Source organism: Blennius ocellaris (assembly GCF_963422515.1).
Source record: "Blennius ocellaris genome assembly, chromosome: 10".
NCBI lineage: Eukaryota > Metazoa > Chordata > Actinopteri > Blenniiformes > Blenniidae > Blennius > Blennius ocellaris.
In genome coordinates, this window is record NC_137659.1 from 9,443,679 (window position 1) to 9,469,211 (window position 25,533).

The 25,533-nt window shown below is 40.3% G+C and overlaps 1 protein-coding gene across 1 annotated transcript; it reads right to left on the bottom strand.

Moving 5' to 3' along the window:
• Nucleotides 1-4,358: 4,358 nt before the first annotated feature.
• Nucleotides 4,359-15,209, bottom strand: and2 (actinodin2; the record flags this gene model as incomplete). Its single annotated transcript, XM_080503003.1, has 7 exons — nucleotides 4,359-4,751; nucleotides 4,978-5,877; nucleotides 6,099-6,259; nucleotides 7,820-7,864; nucleotides 9,155-9,246; nucleotides 9,745-9,875; nucleotides 15,192-15,209. The coding sequence occupies 7 exons, from the start codon at nucleotides 15,207-15,209 to the stop codon at nucleotides 4,359-4,361; spliced, it is 1,740 nt and encodes a 579-aa protein (XP_080359129.1).
• Nucleotides 15,210-25,533: the final 10,324 nt, after the last annotated feature.

Here is a 25,533-nt window from a genome sequence, read left to right on the forward strand (position 1 = left end):
CTCAAAAGTTTCTACGATCACCAGATCTTTTTTCTTTCACTTCAGCCAAGAATTGTGTCGCATGAAATGTCAGAATGATCACGACAAAGTTTTCTCTGTACAGTACAGGACGTGTTTTGCGTCTTAAATAAAGGTGTTTCCCAATGAGAACAGGGAGTTTATTTATTGAGGGATGTTTCCAGTGTAGGAAACTATGTGTCATGTGGATAAAAAAGATTTGTATCTACACTGAAACACAAAACATGTCATTAAAGTTAACAATGTGCTTCAGGTATTATTTATTTAGTTCAAAGGCTTTGTTATAAGCAATCCTGATGGATTTACTTTTATTTTACAAAGAAACTGGAAGTCTTGACATCCAACAATTATTGATGTAATTTAATCTCTCTTAAATGCATTTTTTTTTCTATCTTCGATGTAGATAAATGCTAAGGTACACAGATTTCTGGAAATAGTCAAGTAAAGTGCAAGAAACTAAAAAAAATCTTGATAAGAGTAAGAAACTGCTTGTACAAGCACTGTTTTGGTCTGCTTTGTGCTGGCGCTGTGAGAAAATGCTGATTATTGAAAAGCAGAGCAGCAGAACATGTGGCCCATGGCTGCAATTCACTTCTCAAATGTGACGTTTTCAGTGAGGAAACAACACATTGTGTCAGTCAGTATCTCTCAGACACAGATTGGAAAAGCCTAAAACAGCCAAAGTGAATGTTTTGTGTTACAAACAGCTGGTAAATTGTCTGTTAACCATCTGATTCAGTCTCAAAGGAGTCACAAGTTTTCCTCACTGATTATGCATCCGTAGCAACATAAAACTGTCAAATCTTCATTTTATTTAGCTGCGTGCATGACTTTGTGTAAAACCCAGAAGAGCACACTTTAGCAACAAAAATCATTTTGAATTTTTAAAGTGTGCTAAATTGTGCAATAGATTGCTTTCTGTTTGTGTGCATCCTGCAGATGATCTTCTCAGCATAACACCATGAGAGATCTCAAGTCCAAAAAGGAATATTAAATTGAGGTTTTAGGCAACTGTTTGCATGAAAATTGTGAGCTGGGAAGACAAAATACAATATGAGAGCTTGATAATCTATGCTTCAGTTATGAAGGCCATAATTCATGGTGTGTGTTTTCCTAGCCTGTTTTGTTTTGTGCACCTGTCATCACTCTATGTTACCACATGTGCGTGCATTATTTAGTTTGTGCTCACCATTCTACATGGAAACCTTCAGTGGAGCAGGCCGACAGATTAGAGTTTTGAACTCTCCACAGAAAAGGCGAGGCCTGGACTGAAACCTGCTGAGTGACTGTGGACTGCATCTGAATAACAAGGGGGGAGAGATGTTATGACTCCAGGGCTTCCCAGCTGGAATCAGTCCAGATCGTTTACAGTTATGTAGTACACGCTGTACTCACAAGGATACCTGTTTTAGATGTATTTGATCTCTACCTAATGCATATTAGATTAGTGGTGATAATCTTGAACAATGTTCTGACCTTAATTCTGCAAAAAGGGCTACGCAGTAAAGCAACATTAAATTGGCATCAACAGGTGCATCTAACTATCCCCTGAGGTTTTAAAGACCAGGTCATTCATAGAAAGCAGATGCTTTGTGCTTTGCAATTTAGGGGAATGATGTGCCTTTAAAAAGCCCACGAGACAAACATTAATTGTTTATCACATTTGTCCTTGCCCAAGCACCTGACGGTGTAAGTATTTCATGAAAACACAGAAATCAGAGGAGTTATAATGGGGAAGGGGAAGCAGGCCCCAGAGAGGACTGACATTGATTCATATCATTGAAAATATGATGAGCACGTCTACATAGACCTTGGGTGTCAAACTCATTTCACTTCAGAGGCCATATACAGTGAAATCTGATCTCAAGTGGACCGGAAAAGTAAATATTAGCATTATAATTTAATACATAAGTAGAGTTCTAAATCTCAAAGCATCAATATAATATATTATTGTCTTACGACACATGATACACCTAACATCTGAATAAAGGAACTACAATTTCAACAACAGGATGCCTCAGGTCACCATCTTACAGATCATAGTGGATTTTCATTACACTCCATCTTTAAAGGCAGAAAACATTTGGCCACACGTAACTCAAACTTCAAAATAAAAAAAGCTATTTTAAATGGTCAAATTCTAGAAATTATGTATTATGTAGATACATTTCTATATTTGAATCCCGATCACCTGAACTGACTCACCATATAATACAGAGCAAAAAATATATTGTAGTTAATGTCAGAATTTCCCACAGCTGGAAAATGTCGTCTTGTGGGCCTGATTAGACTCTCTGGTGGGCCACTTCTTACATTTGACACCCCTGATAAAGACACTATAAGTCAGGGATCACTTTCCTTTTTGTTGCTGTACATAAGCCAAAAGGGAGCCTTTCACTAACAGATGATATCTGGTTTATATCAACAACACAGCACCCCCCCCCCCACACACACACACACACTTTTGACTATAACTACAGGTTTGTAGTCCTGCTCTTGCTGCTGCTGCTTTGAAACACCTTAAAAATCAAGCACTCCTATCCAAGCTTCATGAAAGTTGTAAGAGCAAACAGTGGATGATATCGAGCCAGGTGATCAAGAATTGGAGATTAATTCTATTGTCGACATCAGTCCATACAGTGAAAAGTCTACAGTAATGTGAGCTTTAAATTTCCTTTGATGCGTCCGGGTGGTGTTGGACGAGGACACACCTTGTCCTTGCCAGCACCTCTCATCATGATGATGTTACATTAACAGAGTTTTATATATTTAGTAGTCTGCTTCTCTTTACCCAAATGGTTATATGGACATAAATTAGGATTATTTATTATTTATGAGTTATTTTTACCATGCTTTTGCAATGCTGCATATTCATGAATTAATTACTGAATCATAATTAAATAATAAATAGGGATGCGTCAACACCACTTTTTTAAAGGACGAGTACTAACCTTGCCAAACCAGTACTTAGTAAAAGCCATAATCCTAATTAGTACTTGATACACAAATAATATATGAAGGTTGTGCATACGTGAACTGTACAGTGTAGACCAAGGAATCAAGCTCGGTGCTCCAGTTTCCTGTTAATTAGTGTAACAGTTATACCTTAATCAATGTTTATCATGTAGCATTACTGGTGTGTGTGAGCCCCGATACTCTTTGGCATGTAGCATGTAGCACGTCTCGGAGTAAAATCCTTCTTGAGCTAGTGATTAAGTTGCTGGAGTTTTACGAATGATCTTTCACCTCCTCTTGATATTTTGGCAGAACATAATTTACAGTCTGTTTTACTTCTGTCATTCTAAGTAATATTAAAGAATCTCCAAACAATATCATTCATCCTCTCTCTCTTGTCTACCTGCTGCTGGCGTTGCTGATGGATGAAGTCACGTAATATTAGCTGGGTGGTATCAGGGATCTTTTATGAGTGCGCTGCGCAGTACTGGAACCCATACTGGTATCGGTTATGAGCATCCTTACTAAAAAAAAATATTGGATTCAACAGGTCAGCAATGAGGAAAATGTTCAAATCTGCTGCATATTATGTTTGGATTCCTGCTACTCTTTCAAATACAGACAAGATACCAGCAGATGTGTTGTGCCAACACATGTGGAATTTATCACTGGCGTTAAGGTTTTTTTTTCTCTTCTTTTTCAAAACCTATATATAAAGAGAGTGTACATGACAAGCAAAGCTCTGCAGATGTTGCAGGAATATGCAGTTTAGATATTAGTGGAGCAAACCTGTGAAGCACAGTATCACTGCCACTTGTTACACATTAGCTGTCGCTGCTGGTGACTGATGTATCGAGCAAACTCAATCAGAAGGCCGAAGGCTGTGACCTTCAAAAATAAAACTCAAACAGATTGTTTGGGTTGTTTTTTTTTTTACCACATAGAACTTTATAAAAACTAAACAGGTGAAGGAGGGTTGGTGATACAGAGAAATGTGGAACAACTTTAAATACACTCATGATAAAAAGAATGTACAACAGAAGGGGAAAACGTTCAAACTAACCCTATTCTATAACACATCTATACATACACTCTTTTCTACAAACTTACAAACATGAACTACTTTACCCACAAGTTTTACATATTCTTTTATGTGTCTTGAGTATCTTTAATGAAGGGTACAGCTATAAAACCTTCCGATTGTGTGGGGAAAATGAATTTGCTGTGTAAAAGTGGTGATTGATCTGAAGTCTCTGGAAGGCCTCGATGGTACTGTCTGATGTTTTGTTCCTCAAGCTCATATTAGGGACTGAAGGGCTGAAGATCCACTTTCATCAGCTTGATTGTCTGATATGTGTTGGTTTTTGAATTGGATGCGTTTCTATTTAATGCTGGCTCATTACACCCCGGAGAAAATCTTCAAAGCGAGATGTGGCGGCCTCCTTGGCGGGTTCGTCGGCTGCCTCGTCTTTAGCAGCGGCGGGATCATCGGCGGCGGTCTCAGCACGGCGCAGGCGGCAGTTGTAGTCGTACTCGGGGTCGCAGTCTGGATCGGGCAGTATGAGGCCGTCCTTGACAGGCTTTGAGGGCCCGGCGTTCGGAGGCGAAGCAAACTTTCCACAGTTGGGATCGAAGGGATGGCAGAAAGGCTTGGCTGGAGCCTTGATGTCGGCCTTTGCTTCAGCGCCAGAGTCGACCGGGGTGCAGTCTTTGTCATAGTGCACATAGCAATCGTAGCCCTCCTTGGTCTTGCCAGGGACACCAAGCTTGTAGCGGACCTGGTTGATTGATTTAATTGGTTCGTTTTTTGGGTTCAGATCAAAAAGCAGATCACAGATAGCAAATGAAAGCATTATTCAACACCTTTTTTATTTTACTACACCATTTAATAATCCAATTGTTAAGGAATAAACAAATAACTGAATCATTCATTGAGTAAGATTACACTAGATTAGTCAAAACAGTGAACTTTTCAAACCTACTAACAGGACTAAAGAGTCAGACCTGGTGCTCGGGGCTCAGCGGGCGGGGCTTGCGCAGGGCTGCGGCGGCTGCCAGAATGCAGTACGGGTCAACACGGGGGTCGCAGGAGAGAGGGGCGGCAGCAGCAGGTGCAGGGGCATCGTTGGGCATGTACTCCAGGACGGGCTTGGTGAGGCCGGACAGCTTGGTGGCTGTCAGGGGGTTGCATCCAGCTTCAAACAGAGGGTTGCAGCTCTGCTCTTTGGGAGACTCGTCAGCACTCAGAGGGGCAGCCACTTTACTCACACAGAGAGGATCCACCTCTGGGTCACAGCTGGGGTACAGCCTGTGGTAGAAGCCAGTTGGGGCCTTCTGGACAAGGAGAGGCATGCAGTATGGGTCCTTGGGGTCGCATTTGAGTGCGGCGTAGGATGGAGCTGGACCGGCGGCTGGGCGGTAGCCGTATGCTGCTCTCAGGTGGTACTGCAGACAATCCACATCCTCGGGGTTGCAGATCCTGAGCAGCTCGGTCCTCTGATCAGCGCTCAGGAAGGGCTCCAGGACAGGAGCATAGTAGTAGAAACCAGTGTGGCTCTTCAGGGGCATAGGCAGCAGAGGGGTGAGGATGGGGGCGGGTACCTTGGCTGGAGCAGGCTCAGGCTCGGGCTCAGGGATGGCAGCCTTGGGAACCAGAGGGAAGAGGCAGTAGGGGTCGAGGTAAGGGTTGCACATCCTGATGGCAGCAGATTTGATGGGAGCTGGCATGACCACAGCGGCCTTCGGCTTGCTGGTGGACTCGGAGATGCACTCCGGATCGTCAGAATTGGCACAGGACTTATAGATTTCACTGAGGTGGTTGAGGTAGTGGTTGAAGGTAGGTCCTTCCTCTGACCTGTGCTTGTTCTGCAGGTAGGCCAAGTACAGGCGGTCCAGATCCTCAACCTGAATGATAGGGTGAAAAGGAGATGATCAAAGAAACCTGATCAAAATCATTTATATGCATCACAGAGTACTGATTCTTGAGAAAACTATGTCAGACACCTGTGAGATCTATCCTTAAACTACTCAAAGTCCAACTCCTTGAAATTTAAATCTGTGATTCTGAGTGAAATACAAGCAGTGTTGTGTAATTGAATGATGAGTGTGCAGTATACTCCACTCACTCCCTCCTGGTTGTGGGAGTCCATGAAGTACTTGTACCATCCCCAGAAGTCAGGAAGCCGCTTGAACTGGGGCAAATTTACGTATGCGATGTTCCTCCTGTTGCGAACCAGCTTCTTCAGGTTGGCCATTGCCTCACCTTTCACGTCACCAGAAACTGCAACTGAAAGAAAATGAAGAGAAAGTAAGCCAAAATAAGTATAGTTATTTCAGACCAACCAGTTCCTGCAGACTTCCAGAAAGCCACACAAACATGACTGATGCCAGTTTTTCCATCAAAGCTTAAAAGACATAGGTTGTTCCTAAGTGAACGTTATGTCTTCATCTTCACCAGATCTAAATATTATAATGATATAAATCAATTAACAAATCTTATAGATCTTATATAACACTCACCAACCTGGCACAGAATGAAGTCTCCTATTGAGATGAATAAGAAACTGCTTTCCAGTACGTCGTAAAAAAGCTATAGTACGCAAACCCCCCCCCCCCACTTTTTTTTTGTTTTATTATCCTTTATTATCATTTATTTTATTGGAACAAGTTGAACGAAAGCCACGCAAACAAAAAACCTTTACAATTTTCTTGTTCATATTTCAGTCCCCCACCCTGGTCCTCACCCCAAAGACAAATCCACTCACCACTGCCAAAGACTCACATTAGCAGCTTTTTTCCTTCTTTTTTTTTTTTTTCAGTCGGATATGACATTTATCCACCTTCATATAGTTGTTTTTCCAGGTTTATTCATCCGTGTTGATGATAGGTCCATGTATGAGATGTCCAAAAGCTCCTTAAGCCCATGACTTTTTGAAATATCATGTGGAGGGTTCCACTGCTGCACTGCAATCTTCTTGGCTGCCTATCAGGTTTTTCATACTTTCACCGTGATGAAAAGACGAGAATCATCATCTATGTGATCTGCTGCAGGATTACTTACTTTTTTCATTTTGAATCTCTTCACACATTTGTCTTACAGGTACTTTACCTTCTGTACAGTTTTTGGCTGACCCATATGGCGAATCTGAAGACTTTTCTTTAAATACTCTTTAATTCAACTGAGCTTAAATATCTTTCATGCATCACCTCTGCATGTTGTGAATTTCTTGTATGTGGGGCAAAATAAATAAAACTGGACAGAATTGTTTCACATCTAACATTTTAGTTTAGATTTATCTGCTCATTTTGTGACAACTGTTGTATTTTTCTATTTCTTTGTAGTTTTTTTTAATGTGAAAACCAAAAAATGCCTGATTTATATATAATATTTGTTTTTCTATTTTGGTTGTTTTGAGCCACATGTTAGCTATTGCTTTTGTCTTCTTGGCATTATTGAGTGTGATTTTAATCAAAACTAGATGTCTTGGAGTTACAGAAGCAAACTGGTGTTTGAAGATTATGTTTGAATCCCACTGCTGACAAGTTACCACTGTGTAGACCACCGCAGTTAAATAGAATAAGTTAAATGTAGAGAACTAATTTTCCCAAGGCGATAAATTGAACATGTATCTTTTTATTTCACCTGCTTCTGTTTTTGTGTCTTATTCTGTTAAATATCTTTTATGGAATAAAATAAGTAAAACACTAATGGATATTGACTACTTGGGCTCATTAAGAAATCTATTCATGAAACACCTTTTTTTGGGGGGGGGTTAAATTGTATAAATCAATGAATAACCCAAACCAAGCTGCTATGATGAAACCATGCCACATCACATCTCCTCACCTTCCTCCTCCTTGTGCTGCTCCAGCGGAACGGCCCCCAGAAACTCTGTAAAACATGAGCAGCAGCCACATTAGCAACAGTACTGATGTTCTCTGACTTGGACCAGATGTTGCATGCCTTGCACCTTGGGGGTGGGAAGAGAAAAAAAAAAAAAACGCTGACCCACTAATAAGCCTCTGGGTAAAGCTCGGCAGGTGCCGGGGGCGCCGGCGCCCACCGGAGACAGCATCCTGCACATTAAACGCCCCCTCCCCTCCACCATCCGAGCCCCCTCCCCAGCTCCATGCCAGCTTTGAACCAAAAAGGCTGGTGGAGCGGTTCCAACCAAGACTGAGGGGCCTCCTTAAAAGTGAACCTGTAAAACTACAAAGAACGGGCCCTCACACAAACCAATTACCAATACACTGTAAAAGAGCCCGTTTGGGAGGGTGAGGACGCGCCTGAGTGTCTTCTGCTCCACCAGGAGCTTCCTGCACATGTTTATGACTATGAGAAACCTGCCGTCTCAGCTGATTATCGCACAAACTTCACGTTTTTCTCGCTTATTATCGTGGAAAAGCTCCCTGGGGGGCAGGGAGAAATGCATTTTTATGACTCCAGAAAAGTCTGGCACCGCTAAAGGACATAAACAGGACACGCTTCTTTTTTTAACTACTGAAGAGATCATATCATTATAACTTTGTGACCCGTGATAACATGTTTGGAACCAAAGCCTGGCTAAACTTAAGGTCCACATTAGATAGAACATGTTCTCACAGAGGTCTGAAACTTCATGAGAACAGTAATCACAAGAAGGCATATCAAGCTGAGATCACTGTAATAGAATTTTACAACTCTTTTACTGTAGGTATTATTTAAACCAAGTTACAGTGCATTATTGTAAATCATCAGTTCAAGTAGTGGAATAATATGAGTGAGATGAGGCTTGATGGCATCGATTTAACTCATCAAATCTTGGACAAATGTAGGAAGCTGTAATTCATATTTATGTAATCACATAGAAAAATATCATTTAAAATGGTTCAATTCCTAAAAAATCTTCCATGTTCCAGAGTGAAGAAGAAGAAAAAAATTGAATCCACATTTTTTTTTAGCTTTAATGTACTTCTTCGCCATGTGACCTGTATCTGACCAACTTTGCTTCCTTTAGCATCGAAATATCTTGATTAAGTGCAAAAACATACATTACAAGCAAACTTCTAGTTGAGTGTTAAAAAGTTTAATTATGAAGACAACCATAAACAGATCATCAACCACACAATCACACCAAGAATCAATTAAGATCCATCGATATTGTGTTCATAGGGAAATCAGGCTTTATGGAAAAACTCTCACCTGGTAACACAACCATGGCCAACAGGAAGCCAGTGTGGATGAGGGAGAGCGTCGGTCGTCCTTCACGTGCCATTCTCCTGTCTTGTGTGCTCCTGAGGAAACACACAGTAAACAATACTCATTTACAGAGTGAACTCCTGGCAGCACACTGTGACGTTACAATGCAGCTCTGCTTTGATTGATCCCGGTGTTTTGTTGGGTTTTGTTGTGTGCAGAGTTACTCAGCTTGTGGTTAAGATATGGAAATCCCTGAGAAAGACAATGCACTTGCAACAAAGTGAAAGCTTCTATTATACTGGCTCATGCCAAAACAATGGAGGGGATTGGGGACAGGCTGTAATAGAGCTTTTCAAGGATTACTGAGGGGAAATAACACTTCTGAATATCAGACTATCAAATAAAAGGGAGACAATCAGACATCAAAAACCTTGAGATGTTCTTTTGCTGTTTCTTTGTGGGAGGATTTTGAATTACAGCTGCTGTACTGAAAGAGATAGATGGCCTTTTTGCAGTTTTTGCTCAGACAAATTCTTTGACGTTACGGGCAAGTCTCTCAGAAAATGAATGAAAGTGGCGGCTGCGACGCTTACCTGCAAAAGGTGCTGAAGTTGTGGCCTCCTGTGATCACCTCTTGATCCTCTCTGGAGGGGAGGGGTGGGGGGGGAAGCCTGGCTGCTCTGTGCTTATCTGAGCTGACTGAACCCTGCACCGCTCTGCTCCCCTGTATGAGACGGATGCACGGGGAAACATTTTTAAGGGGCCCCCTGGACCATTAAAAAGAAAAAGGCATGTCGTGCAGCTCCGCCGTGCTGTTAGGCGCTGTGGGATTGGCTCCTGCGCCGCCATCCGTTCGACCAATGGGGGTCCTGTAATTAAGAAAGGTGAGCGGCGCAACTGCACTCAGAGGAGAACCATCAACAAGGTGCCATTTAGCAGCAAGCCGCTTTCCTCACAGGTTTGGAATTTAGAGGTCAGAGAGGCAATGGATGATTTCGACATTTGTAGTTTAGCTTAAGCAGCTCAGTGGGTGTGAGACACATCAAATCTGGACAGTCTGGAGCTACAAAAGAAACATTCCTGGGACTTATGTTCACATCAGCAGCACATAGCAACTTCTGTCACTGTAAAGAGACTAAAAGAGTTCGTCTTGTTTTCATCTTCCTGAGAAAAAAGACTCTGTAAAAACTAGCTTGCAAAGAACAAAAAGTATTTCTGAAATAAGCACCTTGTTGCGTCAGTATATTGACAAGTGTATGAGCAATATTGGCCATGATGACAGGAACAGGACTCATTTCATTTCAGTGATGCAACACACATCCAAGCAGGAGTTGCACCAGCATGTTTGATTAAGTTTCTCAACCTGTGTGAGCCTGTGGTGTCAGAAGTCTGCACAGTCTGCTGTGACACTCAGCTGGCTTTTACAGGAAGCTGGAGAAAAATGATAGTGTTGTAGTCCTTTGACCCACTCAGAATGAAACACCACAGGCCACATCAGGAAGGTGTTGCTTTTTAAAAAAAACAAAAATGTTTTACTTTTACCTGCCCCTAAACTTGTTGACATGCTCACACATGTTTTTGATGAAGCAGCTTTAGTCATTAGGAGAAGCTGGTCTGATACGGAGCGCCACTAATGAAGCAAACCGCTGCGGTTGTTGTACGAGACGCAGCCATCAGAGCCGGCGCGCCAGCAGCACTGTTCGGTACCTGATGCTTGGATTGTGCCACGTAGCCTGCAGAGTGTCTGTGAAATCCATCTGCTGATTGCGGGAGCTGTGGCAACAGCAGCACATGAGCTGGAAAAACACTTTCAGCTCTTAGTGAAGTGAGGAAAATCACACATAGGTCGGTTCTCACTGTACATTTTGAAAAAGAAAGACATTGAAAAAAAATTGGGGGAACATTTTCCAATCTAAAGCCTCCCATTCTGGAAGAATTTTGCAAAGAAAGAAACCAAGAAACTTCCCAACATGTTTATAAACAAAGGGACCACACATCTTGAACAAATCGCCCTTAACAGCAGATCTATCTAATTTCATCATTTAATAAAATCACATGGAATCAGTGAAATGAGCTTCCTGCAATATCTACAACTTAAATTAATAATTCAGAATATGTTTATTGTTACACTTGTTGATATAAACAGACCTCCTACAATAGGAAGATCTGAAAATAGGCCAAAATACTGTCTCAGTTTTATCAAAAACAAATCTGATGATATCTATCTAGTTATTTATTTAGTTAGTTATTCATTACAGTGGTATCAAAACATACAGATACATACATAGAAAAAAAATTCTATTTATACTACCCCTTTTCTCAAGTCTGTTCAAACTGACAATCATACAGCTTATACAATGCCAGGCCATTCAGAGAGTTCAATATCCAGGACAAAGGATGTTCAAGATGGGCCTCAAACCGAGAACTATATGTTCAAGGTCGTCAGGTGACCATCGTCACCCTGAGGCCCAAAGGGATGGTGGCGGATGGTTGTGATTGCTCGTGGTTCCCCTATGGGAGTGCACTGGGTGCTCCGCCCTGGACCTGGTGGTGATCTTGAATTGGTGGGGTGGGAGTGACCGCCTCAAAATGGTGGGTGGGTGGGTGGGTGGGTCCGCTCCCTGTCCTGGTTGAAGTGCTTGTGACTGCATCAAGGAAGGGGGCCTCCCTGACCTCCAGCTGGAGCTCTCTGGCGAACCACTGTCCTGAACTAAGACTGTTTCATTCCGTCTTGATGTTTTATTTTGTCACAAATCCATTTTTTCTTTGAAGTACCACTATCATCCACATCATACGGCATCTTCTGCCAAGTAACCAATGCTGGTCAGAGAGCGTGATGAGAAGAGGTGAACAGGGAAACAAGACATGAGGGAAACATCAATCAATCAATCAATCAATCCAAAAATTATTTATAGCCTAAAGTACTTTTTGTACGAGAAAATGCAGCACAGAGAGCTTTACAAGGTAAAAATTTGTATTAAATTCCGTGACAACAATTTCAAGTGAAAACAGAAAACTTTTATCGCATGTAACTCTACTTTTAACAATGGACTCCGATGTGGACTATTTAGACAACGCTCCGACTCCTTCCCTAGGAAAATTGGGTAAAACACAACTTTCTGAAAAGTTGTTCTGTCGGAAACTCCGCCATGGCCGTAGCAACTAGTTCTTCTGCACACGTTCAGTAGATGGTCTAGATGCGGATGGATTGTTTTTTCATGTGTGGGTGTTTGTGCAGCTCATCAAACCATGAAAATGTTTCCTTTTCTGCAAATTCTATTCCAGTTGTATTAAATGCATTGCACATTTTGGTATACTGTGTTCAAAGTGCTTGGGGTTTATGCAGGACTGCTCCACAGAGCAATTAAAAAACTTTTTTAAGAGGTATTTACTAAACACAACATGAACATTACTGTGTAATTTGGCTGGTCTGAGAAAAAAAAAAAGGAAGGGGAATTGAATCTGGATTTGGCTCCAGACTGTTTTGCTTCATCGTGCTTGACCGTATATGAAATGCTCACATAACTTGCAACAATGCAAACCTCATGAACTCAAAGTTATCCGTAGTGTGAAGTGGCTTCACAGTCAAAATTGCTTCGGGGACCGGATGTGCACCTCAGGGATGAGCAGGACTGCAAAAAGCACCAGAGGATAATAATAAATGGAAGGAGACACATGGTGAGATGCAAGTAATGCAGACAGAGGCCGATCAATAAAGTAGTGAGACAAAAGAAGAACCACAAACCAACAGTGTGACAGTATCAATACACTTTGTTCAGTTTTATAGATAAGGAAACAGACTAGAGGAGCATATTCAGACTGTGATGACGGGAGGTTAACAAATCGAGACCATTGAAGCCAATTTTCTAGCAAGAGCGACCACCTCGGCTTTATCTTCTTTGAAATCTCATTTAAGTGTCATGGTTCTTAACCACTGATTTATTGAAATTGAAACCAACTACTGCCTCAATCGTTTATTGGGAAAGTGAGCATATGTTGGTAAGTTGTACATTTCTAAATTGATGACAGTCTCAGAATACATGAATAAGAAGTTAAATTTGAAGGCAGCAGCTGCTTCCATAAGATTCCCATAATTTAGAATCCACTTACGACTACGAGTACCTCTGACTGACGCTTTCAGCATTAATTACATTGTAAACATCAGTTTGCAGACTTATATCCAGTTAGTAAAGTCAAATATAGGGTATTTTTATTCTGAATATCACAGTATGCTACGTATTTAATAGTCAAACTCAAATATGTATAGGGTTGATATGAATAAATTATTAGAGATTTCTTCTATTTAAAGGACATGACGTGAAATATTTTGTTTGGTTCAGTTTGTTTGACTCATTTTTCAATATTTTTATGGCCTATGTTACACAGAATGGGCTTTATATCTGTTGTTTTCAAAAAGTCACCCTAGATTTTTTAAGAATAGCATACACACATACATACATTGTATGTATGCTCAGAGTCACCGAAAACGCAAGTTTTTAAAATCGGTTGTTACACCGGTTACTTTTCTGAAACGCTGCTACTGCACATGCACATGCACATCTTTATACCATATTATTCTCTGAACGTGTGTGGTTTCATTACAAAAACAAACAACAGCACCGACCTCATGGCTCAACATGAAAACGACATCATTTTTTTAACTGAAATGCAAAAATAATGTGGTTTCACTTTGAAACTTTGTAAAGTAAATGGGGCTTTAATGTCCATTAATTTTCCTTGCCATTGTGTAAGTCTAAATTGCAGTCAAATGACTCAGCGCTGAGTCGTGATTCAGTTTATTTTTGAAGAAGGCTGGTTGAATTCACAGAAATGGGGACATATAAGATTCATCGAGCAAATTCTTGATGTGTAACCAGGCCGTTTTATTTTGTATCGGAGCTGACAATGAAAATATGTCTTTTTTTGGATCCTTTGATGAAGCCTTCTGCCACCCTCTTGTATAAAAGCCTGGCATTGCCTCCGTCTGTCACTCTGTGACGTCTCTCCGATCACAACGTTCGCTCAGTCCCTGAGGACACGTGCTGCTCTCGCATGACTGATGATGACTCAGCCTCGGATATGATCCCTGCAATTTGCACATTTCTGAATTGCCACGGCCGTCACAGGAGGAGACAAGTTGTTGTCGCCTTGAGCTTAAAACAGAAAGGCCATTGGGAGACATCTGCCTCTCACTCCGTCTCTCCCTCCATCTCTCTCTCTTTCTCCCTGTACCTGTTGTAATCACACCTTGGCTCGGCAAAAACTCAGAAATACCAGTAAAGTGCTACTTGTGAAAGAAAGGCTCATTAAAAACATCTCGCCTTGTTAAAGGACGGTGCGTGTCAGAGGCTTTTATAGAAGCACTTCACAGAGCTGTGGTTTGGTTTGTTCGACAGGATCAACAGAAAGTCAGTCTCAGATTATTGAGAACAACTTTTAAACATTTGTCAGGCCTACGATGGAAAAATCTGATTTTTCAGTTATCGATGTGGCAAAAAGCTGTTTCAGATGATTCAAGTTGTGAGGATGTTCATTACAATATGTAGAAAACAGTTAATGGAAACTATCACCAAATAATCAGATTCTGTCGAACCTCATCGTTTTGTTTCTCCAGTGGCTTTCAGAAGTATTCTTACCAATTGAACTTTTTCACATTTTGTCACATGCGTAAATGTATTTAATTGGATTCCATGTGATGCACCAACGCTATGTGCCATATTATTGGGGAGTGGAAGGAAAATGAAACATGGTTTTTATTTCTACCGAGTCGTGGTCCCGTTGGAAGGTAAACTTCCTCCCCAGTCTCAAGTTCTTGCAGACTCTCACAGGTTCTCCTCCAGATTGTATTTGAGTCCATCCATCTTCCCATTAACTCTGAGCAGCCTCCCTGTCCCTCCTGAAGAAAAGCAACCCCACATCATGATGCTGCCTCCACCATGTTTCACAGTGGGGACATTGTGTTCAGGGTGATGTGGGGTTTTCCACCACACATAGCGTTTTGCATTCAGCACAAAAAAGATCAACTTTGGTCAAATCTGACCGGAGCAGCTTTCTCCATGTTTGCTGTGTCTCCAACACAAACTGCAAACAGGACTCCTTCTGGAATTGTTTCAACAATGGCTTTCTTCTTGCTTCTCTTCTATACATGTCAGATTTGTGGACAGCATGATTGATAGACTGATTGTCCCAGATGAGCTGTGGATCTCTGTCGCTCCCCGGCCTGTCAGGTGAGGCGGACGTCCATGTCTCGGTAGGTTAACAGTTGTGCCATACTCTTTCCATTTTGAGATGATGGATTGCTCTCTGTGAGATGTTCAAAACTTGGGATATATTTATTTTTAATTTAAACCTGCTTCACACTGCTCCACAACTTTCTCCCCGACCGGTCCGGGGTGCTCCTTTGTCTTCATGATGTCATTTGTTCACAAATATTCTCTAATCTGACGCCTTTACACACAGCTGGATTATACTGAGGTTAGATTACACTCACGTGGACTCCTGAAGGTTTCATTTCAGGGTATCAGACTAAGAGGGGGCTGAATACTTTTGCACACTGCACTTTTTGGTGTTTAAATTGTAAAAAGAAAAATCATGCATCATTTTCCTTTAAATTGACAATTGTCACCCCACCCCCCTCAAAATAACACACACGCGCATTCGACAGCAGGTATATAAACATGGGAGGGAATGTTTTTCACCATTAATATTTTTGAAGAAATAATTGGAATAATCATTGAATAGTGGATAATGGAGACGAATTAAAAGCGGAAGATATGTTTCACAACCCACCTCTTGGTTAAAGCTTGAGAGTCCCTCTGTGTTTGGTTGTGAGTCGTACTTTACTACCCTGAATGTGTACTGCCTGCTTCTAAAAACCTCTATTTTGCATTTCATGTTCTTCAAAAGCCTCTTATCAAGAGCTGCACTGAATAGTAATGAAACCACATTGACTAAAAGTAAACTTGACCCTGAGGTCAACTTTCACACTGGTGCTCATATTGAAGGAGTTTTTGGTAAGACACTTTTGGTAACAATACAACCCACTTTTTCGTCCTCGGTAACAGACTTTCGTACGTTCTAAAAAATATCTATGTGATTATTATTTAACTTTATTGTTTTATTCCACAGACTGTGTGCTGACAGTAAACTGAGGGACTGCAGATTCACACTGGAAACACATTATATTGTGAAAACCTTGCCGACTCTCTCTTATCCATGGAAAGTATTCAGCTCTCTCTATGAAGCTTTTCTCCAAAAGTTCCATGTTTCATTTGGTTTATTAGGTGCAGCATTTGAGTGCATGGCATTCAATTTTAGAACAGCCTGCAGCTGCAGGCGCCTTGAATTAAACCTTCACCATTGAATATGAAAGATAATATTAGAATCTTAGAACTAACCTCATTTCAAAAGACGTTTATGGAGCTTAAATCAAGACCAATATTTAATCTTTTTTTTAAAAATAATATTAGCTAATCTTGTGACATGTCTGTTACCTCTAAAAATCTTAATCGGTGTCAAGCTAGCGGAGGTGTTGTTGACTGATACACAGCATGAACAGAACCTGAATATCACTGAAAGATATTTATGTGGCATTAGCAGAAGTCAACTTCTGGCTCAGTGCTGGTTTGAATTACATAGTTGACGTTCTACATTTTTGTGTAGAGTTTTCATGTTTTCCCATGCAGGATGAGTTCCTCACACACTTTCCCACTGATGGAGTTCAGGATGAATAGATAATGGATGAATCCAAAGGTAGTTTTTATACTAAATTATTGCAAAAAAAAAAAAAATGCTAATCAAGAAAGCCCAGTCCATTCATTGGTTTGTACATGCATGTTGCTTTTTATTAAACAGCAGCGCAGCACATTCATGATGTAACAGGGAAAGCTGAAAATGCTAACACTGAATCAGTGAGACCATCATTTGCAGTCATACAAATATTTTCAACCAGTTTAGGCAGACCATCATTTATCACATGCCGTCGACGGCATGTTGAAGGGCCGCAGCATGCGGAGCCTCTGCCTGCCATATGTGTAATTACACTCCTAACAGGTGTTCTCCAGCGCACCCAAACCTGCAATCCAGCCCGGGAGACGCGGGAGACTCGAGCGCGATTCAAGCTCGTAATTTAAACGCACCGTATCCCCGCGATCTGAAGAATTCCACAACATCTGGAGGAGTGGGGTGACAACTTTTTAAGGATGTTTGAAACTGGGACAACTATGAGAGGAAATAACATGTCATTACACGGTTAATGTTTAGTTTGCTTCCAGCAAAATATGTAGGGGGGGGTGGCTGGATGCCATCGTCCTGAAACTGATCTCAAAACCTAAAGCGACAATATCACTCTAAAGTTACATAACAGAGAGAAACCTCGGCTGCTATCTCAATTGTTTCGGTACCACAGGGGGTTTTCTTGTAAAGAGCTCCTGCAGGTCGGTGGGCCGAGGGGCTTCAGGGTGATAAAAGTGAAAGGATCTGGGAATGCACTTGGCTGAGGAGTGTGCAGAAAGGCCTTCCTGTGGGTCTGACGGTTTGTGAGGTTGGAGGTCAGCAGCTGAACTGTACGAACATGCACAGGAATACGTGCCACATCCTCCCTTTCTGCAGGCAGCCTGTGTTTAACACCACACCTCCAGGGAGAATCAACCGACATTACATTCAGTGGATATCGCAACTGCTGTATAAATAATTTCTGCTCATGGTGCACCAGTATACTGATATCTGCTTTCAGGAGCTGAATGACTGTAAATCAGCTGTCAGGCATTTTAGTGGCACATTTTTGATTTTACACCTTCACTATTTACACCAAAGGTATCAAAGTGACTCTGGTCCAAGTGCCAAATAGACTGGATCAATAAAACGGCACCATGTTTACCTCCAAATGCAAATCATTGGATAACTTCATGACATGGATCACTGATTGGGGAAGGACTCATAAGGCCATACACTGCCATTTAAGTTCCAGCAGCTTTCTTATGAATACTATTAATACTTACTAAAAGTATTGGGATTCTCATAAGTGACAGCTCAAGCAGCCAACAGAGCCTCGTCGTCGAGACAAAAATCTAAACATAGAGAAGAGCGTGGAGCACAATGGCTGCAGAAATCTCTGGGACACAACCCGCACTGCCGAAACACAGACGAAGCAGCAAACAGGATGCACAAGACGAGCCCAATTTGTACCAAAGCTCGCAGGTGAAGACAGTCAGGCACTCAGGCACAGGTGCAGCAATCAGACACAAGGAGGGGAAGTCTGAAATGAGAGCCAGTTGAGTTATTGTCTAAAAAAATAATACAAGAACATATAACCTGAATCAGGACACTTCATATGTTTTCAATGTTTTTGTGCTGAGACATGTTTTTAATTACATTTAATTAAATAAATGTTGATGAAACCTGAACAAGTCGAAGGTTTTGAAGTAGATTTTTACCATTAAGCCATTAATCCTTTCACTGTGTGGTTTTGATGCTAATGTTACTTTGTCATTAGGGTAGAAGCCTTTTATTGCTACATCACTGGTGTCTTGACTCAGGATGATATATGTGAGTGACTTTTACTCAAACTGAGAAAGCCCCAGGTAATAAATTAAACACAGCAGTTACTTGTGTAGGAAAATCCCAGGCATTGTCTGTTTTGCATTTTTGTCTCGAGACACTGGTTGTATTCATACAATGGCTGGTGGTGGGTAATAATTCCTACAGTTTCGATTGCACCATTGTGTGTTTGTTAATCAATGAAGTTTGACATCATATGAATGAGCACGACATATAAACATATTAGGTTATTGGCCATTGAAAAAAAAAAAAAGAAATTGAAAGTTATCTTAGGCCCTGATTACACAACATCATTGTCAAGTGAAAACAGAATATTTTTGTCATGTCTCGAATGTCAATTTTCACAACAATGGTACTGTGAGCCACTGAAAACGCAACATTTTGAAAAACATTTCAGAGGTGAAACTCTGTCTCCGTGGAAATACGTGGAAAATGCAACTTCTAGAAAATGCTCCGACTCTATTTCCATGCAAAATGGCGGGAAATGCTATTTTTTTTAAATACTGCTACTGCGTACTTGCACCACAGCCGTCGTAAATAGTTCTTCTGCACGTGTACGAGTAGATGGACAGTAACAATAATGGCGGTGTCCAGAGTGTCAAGACTGCCAGTTCAGATTCTCTTGGGACTTGATATTTTTATAGTTGAGAGTCACCACAAGAACAACCCAACTTGGTCGTCTGTCCACACAAATGTCCGTGTACTCCCATTGTTAATGTATAATGCGTATTGTTCTCTGTGCATGGTTGTGTAGATTTATTACAAAAACAACTACGAGCAGCAACTCATGGCCCAACATGCTAACTACATATTTTTCAGTGTTTTTGCTGTTTCTGTGTAAAGGAAAATCATTTTCATATTGTTGCTGTGTAAAGAGTGAAACTTTTCTGAGAAGAATGATGCATTTTTACTTGAAATCAATATTTCAATCATGAAAACAATGATGAAATGACACAAATCAATTATGTAGATAAAGTCTACCTCGACCAGTCAATGCTTAAATGAGGAGCAGACGTGTCTGCCAAACTCGACTCTCCCCCAAGGATGTTATTAGGAACATGAGCAGAGAACATGCGCCACGCTGCACAGACGCAACAATAAATCACTCGTTTGCGAATATGACCTGCAGTTTACAGTCACCATAAGGAACACCTGTGCAATCCAACTGCTCAGCCATAAATTTGGATATAATTTGGAAAAAGTTAGCACTCGACTGGAGGCGTTTCTTTTTTTGTCCACCTCATAAACCTAAAGAAGAAATATCGCTCTTCTGTCGCTGTCAGCAGGGGAAGAAGAAACACTACAGGCTTCATAAAAGTTGAATTGAGCTGATTTGGATAAACTTTCTTAACTCTGAACTTTTCTGACCATCAGTGTTTTTGTCTCTAAAAAGGCAAAAATGGTTGCAGATCTGTTACATCAGAGCGTTACCAACCACTTTAAGGGGAAGCGCCCCTATTTATTTTTATCTGTCTGTGTACATTGTGAGCAAACAGCTCCTGAGAATCCCCCATTTGTGCACAGAGAGCCATTTTCAAACGTATCATCAAATACACAAAACACACAAATCCTAAGCAGAAAACAATATTTTGTGGGCTAATTGAAGCCCTTGTGGACGAGACAAAAACACATAACTCCCACATTGAAATGAAAGACAGAAGACAGAATTGCTGTTGTCATGTTGAAAGTAATCGGGGTTTTTTCTCACGGTCATTCACACCAAACAGCCAAAACTATGCAGAACAAAGACATGCAGCGCAGAACATGTTAATGTCAATGTACATACATCTAACATCTGTAAAGGTATTGTTTTATAATAGTAATGCCATAAATTAAGTGTAAAATTAAATTTCAATGGTTACGAATCAATATAAAAAAAATTAAGTAATAATTAAAAATAAACTCCTGTCACTACATTAATACATGTTTTTGATTAGGATCAGATCACAGATTCTCTGTTTTAAGTTTCATTTAAAACACATTTAATTCATCTGGACGTTTTTTTGTCTACGAGTGAAGTAGCTTTAGTCAAGATCAAAACGGTTAGACTTTGTTCACTTGCACTAGTAGATTGCATTGCATGCTCAGAAAAATTGCTAAAAACCAAAATTCTGCAGCGAAAATATCCTTTTCCCCACAAAAAAAACCAAAACAACAACATAAACTAATATATAAAGCAGGACTGTTAAACATAAGGCCCATGGGCCAAAACTGGCCTGCAAGAAGCTCCAATCCAGCCACTAAACCACCAAGAATGGGAAATGTTTCAAATAAAACTTTTTTTTTTTAACAAATTTTGTAAGCGTAGTGGACACAACACAGAAACCCGAGCTGAGATATCAGTGATGCTGCCATGGAAGATAGCAAACTCGCCTCAAAGCCATTCTGACAGGGTGAGTTTGTAAAAACATGTATTTCTAGGGGGAATTTCACTGTATTTAGAAGGTTCAATTCAATGGTTTTATGTTGACTTTAGAGTCAATTTTCAGAATAATTGTTTGACTTTGTGGAAATACAGACATTTCCATCACGTATACTCTTTTTAAATTTGGAGATTTTTATGACAATCTGAAGATTGTGATGACATTTTTTTACTGGTTCAGTACACTCAAGATGAAACTGGGCTGAATGTGGCCCCTGAACTCAAATGTGTTTGATACCCCTGATTTAAAGTGAATATATGTATCTCTTAACTAGATTTGATCTCACGTCTCACAACATACAATCTCCAGACAGATTAATTATACTTTTGCTTTAAACTCTCCTTTAGCGCTACTGTTTTAAATTAGCTCTTAAAATAAAGGCTTTTTCCTTATTTAAAGCGCCCCGAGGCGCTTCATAGCTGGACTCCACAACACAGTAAAGTTTTTATTCCACACAAGCGCCCATTTTATTCTCTACAAACGAGCACAAACTGAGCCGGCGTCGCTCCTCTGAGTGTGAAAGGACAAAACCGCTTCGACACCGAATGTTTCAATTAATGAGCATTTAAACTCTCTTAAGGAATGGAGGCTGCAGGGCTGTGGAGACAGTGGAATGGTTTACGTCTCAGTCGGGAGGGGGAGGCGAAGCCTGCCATCCCAAATGAGCCTCATACAAAGCACATCCACAGAGCTGCCTGCGTGGAATCTGCGTCGCATATGGAGCGAAGTCGTGGCTGTTTGATGTGGCAGCGCCTCGGGATAGAGATCACACTACATTATAAAACACAGTGTGTAAAAAAAAAAAGGGGGGGGGGTGGGGGGTGGGAGAGGGGGGGCTAGCCATGAGGAATGTTTTGGGGGCCAGTAAAGACACTTCCTGCTGTGGAAGCAGCGGCACTGTGACGCCCGCGAGAGAAGTAATACGACGCTAATAGATCCAGTCTGCCCTGACTGACAATCTGAAGATGGCAGGCTCCTCCTTGGTTCACTTCAAATTACCCCGAGTGCCACAGATAACTTAGTTTGTAAACACTTTGAAGGGGATCATTACAACTGTAAGCGCTGCGAGATTCCTCAGTGGAGACGATTCAGAATATCGATGCATGGATTAATGGATGGATGTCTGATTACCACCATTTTGTTTTGTTTTTTTTAATAACTGTTAAACAAAGAGATTGTGGCTTCATTTGTGAGAAACTGTTGTTGAATGATTCTTCTTGTTTACAGCCTGGTTAGTTGTTTTTTTTTTTCTATTCCCGAGCTCGACTTCCTTCGGCTTCATTCATTGATGATCTGTACTTAAAGAAGCACACAGAAGGAAAACTTCTCGTTGTGTGAAATTATTGTCACTCTTGCAAGTCTAGACAAAGTGTAATGGCGTCGTCCACACATTCCCAAACATGACAGTCCTCATTGCGTCTGATGATGTAATGGCTACCACTTCTGACTTTGGCTCCAGTTATTGAAGTTCAAATTGCAGTGGGATTTTAAACTGAGAGTGCTTTGAGATCTTAACACAGTGTTGTTGACATTGTATTTTTTCCCCCCTAAATAATACATATGAACATCAGAGTGTCTTCAGATTTCTATAAGAGAATTATTGTGTCAATATCAACACTTGACTTTCATTCCACAAAATTACAATAAAGCTGGAATTGTAACTGGTTGAAATAGAGAAAGTATTCCCCAAAAAATATACATGAAAACATGAAACTGGAACCCATCAATTTCATACCATTATTACAAATTACTGTTTATATTTACCATGCATTACTGAATATATTCACATTGATATTGACATTCATTTTGTCTATAGAGTCACTTTTCTTGTGTTAAACAATTTTTTTTTTCACTGGTGATTCCAGTTTTTATCTGTGAACATATGCTCCAGTCTCTGTGGTTCCATGGTGTAATAGTTAGCACTCTGGACCGTTAGCAATCTGAGTTTGAATCTCTGTGGAACCTGGAAGGTGGGAGTTGTGGTCATGCCATAAGGATTGTGACGTTGTCTGATTTTCATTTACAAAAAATACAAATGAACATGATAGTTTCTTCTGATCTTTATAAGGGCATTGCTGTATCAACATCAACTCTCCAATCGCCTCAATTTTCACATTTTCACAGGAATAGAACAACTCGAGAGAGAGAAAAAACTCAGCTCTGCCTGCATGACAGCAGGAGCTGCATTAACAAGCTTCTACCTACCTACTAGGGGAAAGACTGGATACATACTGGAAAAGTTTGCTTTTTTTACTATTTCTCTCAACAACAAAAAAAAAAGTCATCTAATTAGGCGTTTGCATGTTCTTTAAATTCTGGCTCTGTTCCAAGACTCTATGGGCCAAAGAAAGACAGGTTATCGAGATATAAAACTAAATCAGATTTTCACAACTTTAGTTGTTCTTTAAATGAAATATTATCTGTACTGACAGCCTGGTCACTGTTTGGTTGGTCTACATTTGTAGGCGACTCAGAATCATGTTGCATTTGCCAAATAAACAAAAAAAAAAACAAAAACAAAAAAAACAAACGTATGTCTGAATGACTCTGCCATCTCCTTCAAGACTTTATCCAACTGCAGGCTCGGGAGCTGATCCCATGGCTGAAGGCAGGATGCCCCAGTTGTCTGTCCATCTCAGAGCAAACACAGAGGGAAGGACAGGCACACACACTCACATTCACAACAACGGGACAGTTTGGAATAGTCACTTTTTAAAATAAACATATGTAGATACAGTTTAACAATATAAAATAAATGGTCAAAGTTTATAGTACTGATTAAATGATATTGACGTTAGTTTTCCACTGGGAGCTGTGACGGCTCTCACTGGTATTAAACATCATCTTGCTATGAATGTGAAGCAGATTTCAGCTCACCACTGGAGCAAACCTGCAGTTTATAGAGCTAAATGAGGGCCTCTAACCACATTAATTGAAAGGGGTCATCATGGGAAAAGCATCACCTGGCATTAATGAAGAGTTTCTGTTCTATTCAAATATAATCTGATCATACATTCTCTCAATCATTTCCTGATGTCTGGGATGGATACTGTGACAGTGCAGACACACGATAAGTGCCTGAACTGTTTGCACATAATTCCTATCATGTTATGCCTAATTGCGTGTTCCAATAATGTAGATGAGATACTGTGGACATTTATGGATATTTATTCAGTTTTCTGCCTTTTACTGTTGAATTATTTAAAAAGTCCCGTCGGCAGGTCAGCTGTGGTGGAAAGTACAACACAATGATTTAGCTGAAAGACATACAAGTTAATTATTTGTTCATCTGGATGCAGAATTAATACATACTTTACTTCCATTGGAATGTGTTCATAGTAATTTATTCTGTTTCAAATACAGTTGGATGTGGCGTTGAGTGGGCCCCAGAAGATTTTTATGAATTTGGTGATGAAAGCATTAGTATGAAAGGAGCATTTTGATGTTTGTGTTCATGTGTTTGCTGCTTGATGATGATGTAGGTTTTTGCCTGTTGGTAATATCTTTTAATGAGCATATTTTTTATGATATCTGAAGCATACATAATGCACAGTGAATTAAAAAAAAAATATCCTCCCAAATAGAAGCTGCATGAGTTCCCTTTATGTCTGCCTGCGGGTCCATCGGCAGTGCAGTGCTTCCCCCAACCTGCCACACAGCAAACATGCACCTCAGAGGCGCAACCTGCATCAGAGTCAGTCACATCTTCTTCTCACTTTACTGCCACACAAACCACCCAACTCACATCAGTTCACCATTAAAGTTCAAGTAAATCCTTTCGAGATGAAAAACATAAAACAAACCAAAAAAAAATCTACTAAATCATCCTACAAACCACTGGAAAGTCTGATCTTCAAATTATGAAATTGCATCAAGACGGAAGCAAGAGAAATTGGTATCTATCAAGATGAATCTAGTCTTATTCAGGGATTTTTTTTTTGTACAGGTCAGTAAGGTTGTTAAAGGCTGTGAAGGTGATTTTTTTCTACACATTTTGACAATTCCCAAAGCATAAGTTGACAAAAACTTGACAAAATATTTTAATATAACACCAAATTTAAATAAAAAAGTGCTCATTCTTGTAACACGTGAATTTTCAACACCAGTGGGTTATAACTTTAAACATAAATAACACAGAAGCAAAATAAGTGTTTCATCAGTTACCCTCTTTATCTGTTTATGTAAAAATATATGTACGTACAATTTTGTGTCATAAAATCCAAAAATAAATCACTTGATTTAGACACGCATGACTATCAAACATATTTTTTAATCAATTTGAACTCAGTCCCTCTTTAAAATACCACTAAATTAAAATGCAAAGATAGAATCATGGCAACATGGTGATAAGATTCTAGTATTTGACACTCCCACCACTGTTGTCCATTACTGCGATGATGC